The 7,989-nt window shown below is 35.0% G+C and overlaps 1 protein-coding gene across 1 annotated transcript; it reads left to right on the top strand.

The window, feature by feature from the left end:
• The first annotated feature begins 3,861 nt into the window (after window positions 1–3,861).
• Window positions 3,862–4,755, top strand: LOC103724274 (acidic endochitinase-like). Its single transcript, XM_008815488.4, has one exon. The coding sequence runs from the start codon at window positions 3,862–3,864 to the stop codon at window positions 4,753–4,755; it is 894 nt and encodes a 297-aa protein (XP_008813710.4).
• The last annotated feature ends 3,234 nt before the right edge of the window (window positions 4,756–7,989 follow it).

The following is a 7,989-nucleotide window of genomic DNA, read 5'->3' as shown; positions in this document are numbered from 1 at the left end:
CGGAAGCTTGATCTAGATGAGCAGGTATGAATATTGATTTAAAACTTTATAGTGGTATGATATGTTCATTACTTTGTCTTACCTCTAGTAGACCAAATATAATGTTTAGTTTATGTATGTATGCAAAATACTCAAGCTAATCCTAAAGAATCTCATTTAAAAGTATAGTTAAAAAAATTTTAAGATACCTAACTGGAACTCAAAATGTATTACTATGGTACTCTAAGCAATCATCAATAAAGTTAATTAGATATTCGGATGCAAATTTTGTGGATATAAATTGGATAGAAAAAGCTCTAGTGGAATAAGTCAATTCTTAGATGTTAACTTAATCTTTATTTGGCAAGAAATGAAATTTGGGAGCATTATGAACGACAAAGGATGAATACATTGCAACTGAAAGTTGTTGTGTTTAAATCTTGTAGATTAAGCAACAATTTGAGGATTATGAAAAAATAATAAAATATCAATAATATGTGATAATATAAGTACAATCAATTTGGATAAAAATTTAATTCAACATTCAAGAACTAAGTACATTAAGTTAAGACATCATTTTATAAGAGATTATGTTCAAAATAATACTGTAATGTTTGATTTTATTAGTATCAATAGGTAATTAACTGATATTTTTACCAAACCCTTTAGTGAGGATAGATTTAGCGTGATTAGGAGAGAATTAGGGCTTTTGATCCTATTTTGTTAGAGCCATATCCTGAAATCCCTTGTGTTCTACTCATTTACTCTTGATTAAATTGATCTCATACTCCTTTAATTTGAATTTGAATTTGATGAGAACATCATTGACTTTCTCCTTCTTAGAGCCAACTCCTAAACTTAGGAGACGATCCCTAGTTTTGAGGTGTCATCCCCTTAGATTGAGGGGGAGCTCTGAATCGACTCCAAAACATAAGAGAGTTAGCTTGAGCTGAGTTAGGTTGAGGAGTCGACTTTTCACTAAGTCAGGTCGACCCCTTCTTAGGAGTCAACTCATAGATTAGTTTGAGTTGACCCCTATGTCAGAAAAGTTATATATATCTATATCTATATTCTATATCTATCTATCTATCTATCTATCTATATATATATATATATATATATATATATATATATATATATATATATATATATGTTTTTAAGAAAAATCTATAAGTTTTTTAAAGGCTCTTAGATAGTTATGTATGACCTCCTCCCTTCAATTAGAAAAATCAGCATCCGGAACGAGCATCCATACAAAACATGGCCCTGCCAACGAGTATAAAATTGGCATACGAAATAATTTTTTTTGTCAATTTCGAAATATGGCCTTGTCACGGGTATAAAGTGACTATAGCACGAATATCTGTGAGAAATATTTTGAACTATAATGTGCTAAATGACATGAGAATAATTAAAGAATTTATTTGTAAAATTAACTTAGAACTATGTTTATGAAATATAGATGATTTGTTCATGCATGATTTGCTTTATGATTCATTTTGATAGATTGCATTATTTTTGCAATAATTGTTATTTTCTTTAAATAATTTATTGACATTGGAAAACTTATGCTTGATTCAGTAAGATAGTGTAAGTTTTACTTACTGAGCTGTGTCATTTACATATCTCTATTTTTACTTTTTCTCTTTAGATGAATACGGTCAGTAGGAATGAAGGATGGTTCAGGCTTAAAGTTCAGGCTAGCAATTAGCTTGGTGACTTATAGCTAAAATTTTGGTACCTTAGTTGATTATGAGTTTGTTGCTTAGTAATTTTTTAATATTGAAGATTATAGGGTTTGGTATTTATGTTTGAATTTAGATTCTCTGAACTGATGTTTACTTTGTTATTCAATAAGATAATGAATTTTTGTTTTTCTATCTATTATATTTGAGATAGATTTGGAAGGAAAATATAATAGTTAGCTTTGTGTTATCGTGGATTGTATTTCTCGGCATGGCTGTGTTATGTTTTGGATTTTGGGGCATGGCAGATAGTGGCTTATTCCAACATACACTCACATTTCCCAACTGTCACCCATTATCAAGAAATCAGACAACTATTGAGGACTCAAGTTTTGCTGTAGAACCCTATTTCTCAGGCCTCAACAATTATAATCCTAATTATAGGCCATCAGAAAATTTTGATCAATTCATTGTGAAATTAACCCCAGCAGCCAGCAGTTTTAAGAAAAATAAACTGCCGGATACTGTGTATAATTACCAGCTCAACAGTAGCCATCAGTTAATAAATCAATTCATGAACTTCTACTAGAATTATTGTTCATTGGAAACAGGTGTTTGGTTGATGGATTTGCTTTAAATAAAGCCAACTGTTCACCCTATGGATGTCATCCAAAAGCATACAGGGACATTTGGGATATTACAGATCAAATTTAATATTTAATGGTATAAAGGATTATTTTTGACTGGATACTAATACAAAGAGATATTTTACGATATTATTTTTTAAATTTTGCAATTCTCTCTCTCTCTGTCTCTCTCTGTGGTTTCAAATGAAGCTATCGTCTTCATCTGTTCTGTTTGCCCAAGAGAATAGTACATGTTTTGTTTGGATTTAACAATACTATTTTGAATTGGATTTAACAATACTATGGTGCATGACTACCTAACACAAAAATGGAGGTGATAGTATATTTCTAATTATGGCAATGTAATTCATGACCTGCCATCTGTGCGACACCAGACAACAAAATGGATACATCTGTTTCACATACCAAAGAAACTGCAAAAGCATTGAAAACAAATATTTTTGGTTTGTCGGGCTGAGTGGATGAAAAAAAATTATCTCATCAATGGCCCAACCTATTTGATAGATTTAATCCCACACATTGTCAATTCATTAGATGATGCTTTCATTTAGTTTAATCAAAATCGACTGCCTATCTATTGCAACCTCTTGTTTAATATGATTGAAAACTAATAGTTTTTGTTACCAAGAAAACAAGGAGTTTGGTTACTTCGCTGAATGCATGAACTAAATTTGCTCATAATTGTCTCATCTATTTGTTAGATTAAATCCCTATTTGTTCTCAATTCACCAGAGGATGGTTTGATTTATTTTAATCAAAATCAACATCGTATCCATTGCAACCTCTAGTTGTTTACTCCTAAAATTCAATTAGTGGCATGCAGTCAATACTGATATCACTTTTTTGTTAAGTTGGACTTTCTGATAATGATATTTCAGAGATACTTGAATTTACATGTGCAAACTCCATTTCATGATTTGCTTTTGGCTATATGCTTTCATTTAGATACTTAGCCTCCATTCATTTGTGGCGGACAGATTATAGCACTGAAATGTATGACACAGTTTTCTGTTTGTACTAAGGTATTGTAACAGACGACTAAGATAGAGCTGAAAATTCCTTTAAGAGAGAAACTTCAATGTACTGCTGCATAGCTAGCAGATAGAAATGCTAACTTCACCTTAGAACAACAAGAAGGGCATCAATTTTAAACTAAGATCCGCTATTTAAAGGTTTGTTGCAGGCAAATTTAACCATACAAAGTAGCAGAACAAAATTAAATATTACCGAGATTGGCATTATATGGTGGAAATGCCATAGATGTTGGATCAAAGTTATTTAAATGGGTGTAATCACAAAAATCAAGTTAGTGGATCTTTTTATAAGCTAAAAGTCACATTAGAGACAGATTTGCACATATGCCACGGCGAAAGATGCGTGCATCCACAGGCATAAACCAAATATGTGAATGCTAATAACCAATCGCAGTCTCCCCTTCTTCACTATAAAAGAGATCGTTCCCAAGCCCAGTTGAGCACGGAGAACACCCAATCTTTCTTCATCTTAATAGGGAAGGAAAAATACACAGAGCGATAACGTACCAATTGGGCATGGCAAGACGAGCACTTGCTGCAACTATGCTATTTGGCTTGTTCCTGTTTGCCCTCATTGTAAGGTTGCATGCTGGTGGAATTGCAATCTACTGGGGACAAAACGGCAATGAGGGATCCTTAGCAGATACATGCGAAACAGGAAACTACAAGTTTGTAAACATAGCATTCCTCCCCACGTTTGGCAATGGCCAAAATCCCATGATCAACCTTGCTGGCCACTGCGACCCTTATACCAATGGTTGTACCAGCTTAAGCGACGATATCAGATCTTGCCAGAGCCGCGGCGTTAAGGTGATGCTCTCCATTGGAGGTGGAGCAGGGAGCTACTATCTAGCTTCTTCCGAGGATGCCAAACAAGTTGCAACGTACCTTTGGAACAACTTCTTGGGTGGTTCTTCTTCGTCTCGCCCTCTTGGGAGTGCAGTTTTGGATGGCATAGACTTCGACATCGAGGGAGGCACGAATCAACACTGGGATGATCTTGCGAGGTACCTTAAGGCATATGGCAAGCCTGGGAAAGAAGTTTACCTGACTGCAGCTCCCCAGTGTCCCTTTCCCGACGCTTGGGTTGGTAGTGCACTTAACACTGGACTTTTCGATTATGTCTGGGTTCAATTCTACAACAATCCACCTTGCCAATATACCACAGGAAACGTCCGCAATCTCGATGATGCATGGAAACAATGGCTAACAATTCCTGCTAAGGAAATTTTCCTTGGACTCCCTGCAGCTCCTCAGGCAGCTGGTAGTGGATTCATTCCAGCCAGTGATCTCACAACTCTAGTGCTTCCGACCATCAAGAATTCGAAGAAGTATGGGGGGATCATGCTATGGTCCAAATACTATGATGACCTCACCGGTTACAGTTCTTCGGTTAAGAATCAAGTGTGATAGGCTCCAAACTCTGTGTAACCAGAATCCTCATGATGTGTTTCCATGTTTATCTATCCTTGCTATTGTAAGAGTGATCTATGTACGTGAGTGCATGTGTGCGCTAATATGATGATCTCGTTTTCAGTAGCTTCTCTATCTTAGAGTAATATTTGTATTTCCATGTGCCTGATTCCTATGCAAACAAAGTTGGGACAGGGTTGTATCTTTTGCACCAAAGAAGGATTCACCTTCCTTCATGTGAATCTACTGTTGGATGGCACAATGGTTACTTCGAGATGAACGGACAGTTTTGGAGTGTTTTGAGTTTTATGCGGAGTGCGATCCCAAAGACGAATCATTCTCTCACACAAAAGATACAACCCAAACCCAACCAAGTTTTTCTATTTACAGATTGTTCTGCATAGGTTAATACATTTAGGTTCACAAAAAAGAAAAGAAAAAAAACAAAATGGTTAATACATTTAGGTTACTGTCCCTTCTTCATAAAGTTATTTAAATGGAAGTTTCAGTTAGATTTAAGCTCTGTTGTTTGAGAAAAAGGCACTCCGAAGTACTTCTGAACTGTAATATTCATCCACTAGGAGTGAAGATTGAACATGGGAGACATATCACCTGAGGTTCTAATTCTAATATTTGGTTAGACTTCGTACATAAACATAATTCATTCAAATATTTTGAAGAGTCGAGGGTCAAGCTTGAAATCAGCAAAGCACTGAATTATTTTGTCAAGATGCTGATATATATATATAAGGAACTCATTAGAGGGTCTTTTTATACTCTTGCCATGCTATGTTGCTCGAAGATCTAATAACCTCTCTCAAGACAGGCTGAGCAGAGAAGTAGGCTATGAGTCTGATAATATTTAAATATGAGGTTGGGTGCGTGAACTCTTTAGCTAAAAATATCTGATCCATGATGTATCTTGACAGAAAAACCCCTATATAGCGGCTTGGAGAAAATAGCCGCGGGAATGTACTCATATGCAGTCAGGCTCTATGATGCATTAAATTATTGAGCATGAGCTTCTCAATACTTCTTGTAAGTCTCACTTTAACAAGTCATTACGCTAGTTTAGCTTCTTTGACATATAGGAAAAGTACCAAGTCTAAGAATTGAGAATAAGTGATCAATCAGTAGTTTAACCAGGGTCTTGTTGAGTTTCAGCTAGAATTAGCTTTACCTCAACTCAAATTGTTCTAATACATTATGTAGAAAATTTTCATTAAACCTGACCGTTAATTATGCATGAGTAGCCGATTCAGAGAATTGGGTGTTGCATATACATCAATCATGCCGATCTTTCAATTATTGAAGCCTCGTTGACTAAATTATTATCTTTCTTTTAGTAAATTTTTTAATCAAATTATTAATTAGTTGATCTAGATTTAGTCTTGGATGTTAGCGATTTTTATATTGAATTGTTTGAAGAAATTCTCTTAAAATTACCCTAGTGACGTGATAATTATCTCGACAGAAATTATTTCTATCTTAACATGCAGGGCTCTGCAAGAATCCCTATTGATGCAGCTGGACAGACACCTCCAAAATGTGAATAATAAAAAAATCACTCCTAATATTTAAACACCACTGATGACCCAATTGTCTTGATCTGTTTCATTTGTCGAAATATGCAGCCTGGAATATTAAAATAGTTTGAGTTAATAATATCTGACAATATTCCTCAACAATTAAACGATGGGCAACACAACTTCCAGAACTGCCGTCTCCATGACCACCAGTAAATAAAAAAATGAATAAGCCTATGAATGTCTCCATCCTCAAATTGATCCTAATATAATTCACAAAATAGTATATACTGTCTCTAATCAAAATTTGCCTTCCTTTCCTATCTGCAGCATTAATCAGCAAATCCTAACAAAAATTCCACCTGTTGTATTGGCAAAAATGCAAGTGCTGATGTTGTGAGAATCTATGCGGACGTATGTTTAGTTCCACATCGGTTATTCGAAGGGTAGATCTTAAATACTTATACAAAATCAAAGAACCCAAATAATATCTTCGGCTTAGCTATTTTGGATAAAGTCCAGGGTTGTTACTAATGGTATCAGAGCAGACCTGATCAATAACCTATGTGAATTAAGGGACACTGCAACACGGATCCATTGAGGTTGACCACAGGCCGATCGTAGTGCTTCTGATTAGATTTAAATGGATTTGAACCCTTAGCCTGACGAGGATATTAAGATTTAAACGAGAAGAGTATATAAAGATTTGTGTGGACGTGTGTTTAGTTCCACATCAATTACTTTGTGGGTAGATCTTAGATACTTATACAGGATCAAGGAACCCAAATAATATCTTTCGGCTAGCCATTTTGAATGACATTTTGGAATGTTACAAATGTTATGGCCTTTTTGCGGTACAAGACGTTATGGGCTTTGAAACAACAAAATATTACACCTGATGAGATGTGATATGAAATTCTTTTTAACTCCCCAGTATACTTGACAGGTTATTATTGAATGAAAAGCTAGAGTTTCTGTCATTGGTAGCTAACTAATCTTCATCATCTACACATTGCAGACTGATCAAAACATGTGAACAATATGATCAAATCTCCATCACATTTTAGAGAGGTTTCCTCAAATAGCCATAATCAGACAAATGACTAGGGGAGAAGATATAAAAAAAACCAAAATTAGAAACGAAGAGGAGAGAACATCAAGACCAATAAGGAGCATGATAGAAGTTAGGAATCTGTTTATATCTATTCATATGAAAAGAAAGAATGCCTGTTACGCAGAGATGAAGTAATCCAGATAATATTAAATTATGAACCATCGTTGTTTGATGTTACCATAATTGAGTAATAATGGCAGGGACTTCTTGACATATAAGCCACGGCATATGTTGCACTTGCATTAGTGGCCATAAATATTTTAAAACCTACATGCATGTCTTTTACATAGAAATATCATGAACAAAGATCATATTATTCCACTGTAGATCTCTGATGGCTATCTACATATTTGTAACAAAAGCTACATCATGCCTGATAATAGATATGCAAAGAGTTCATCGATGGTTCCATGAAAGACTTGATGCAGATACAGGGTAGTTATCTTGATATGTCGGTGATGTCCACTTTGATCATAGACTCATTCTTTTGTACTTGCCAACCACAAGATACCATCAAAAAATGATGATGTAATCCACGTACCCTGTTCGGTTCTCAGAACTACTTCATCAGTCACATGCTTTGGTTTTATT

This window comes from Phoenix dactylifera, chromosome 11 (genome assembly GCF_051530095.1).
Source record: "Phoenix dactylifera cultivar Ajwa chromosome 11, Ajwa_hap1_PhDact_Kaust_v1.1, whole genome shotgun sequence".
NCBI lineage: Eukaryota > Viridiplantae > Streptophyta > Magnoliopsida > Arecales > Arecaceae > Phoenix > Phoenix dactylifera.
This window is presented reverse-complemented; position numbering and strand designations above follow the sequence as displayed.

Excerpts from the sequence above, each read along its gene's own strand:
- LOC103724274 (XM_008815488.4), top strand. The coding sequence starts at position 3,862 with ATGGCAAGACGAGCACTTGCTGCAACTATGCTATTTGGCTTGTTCCTG.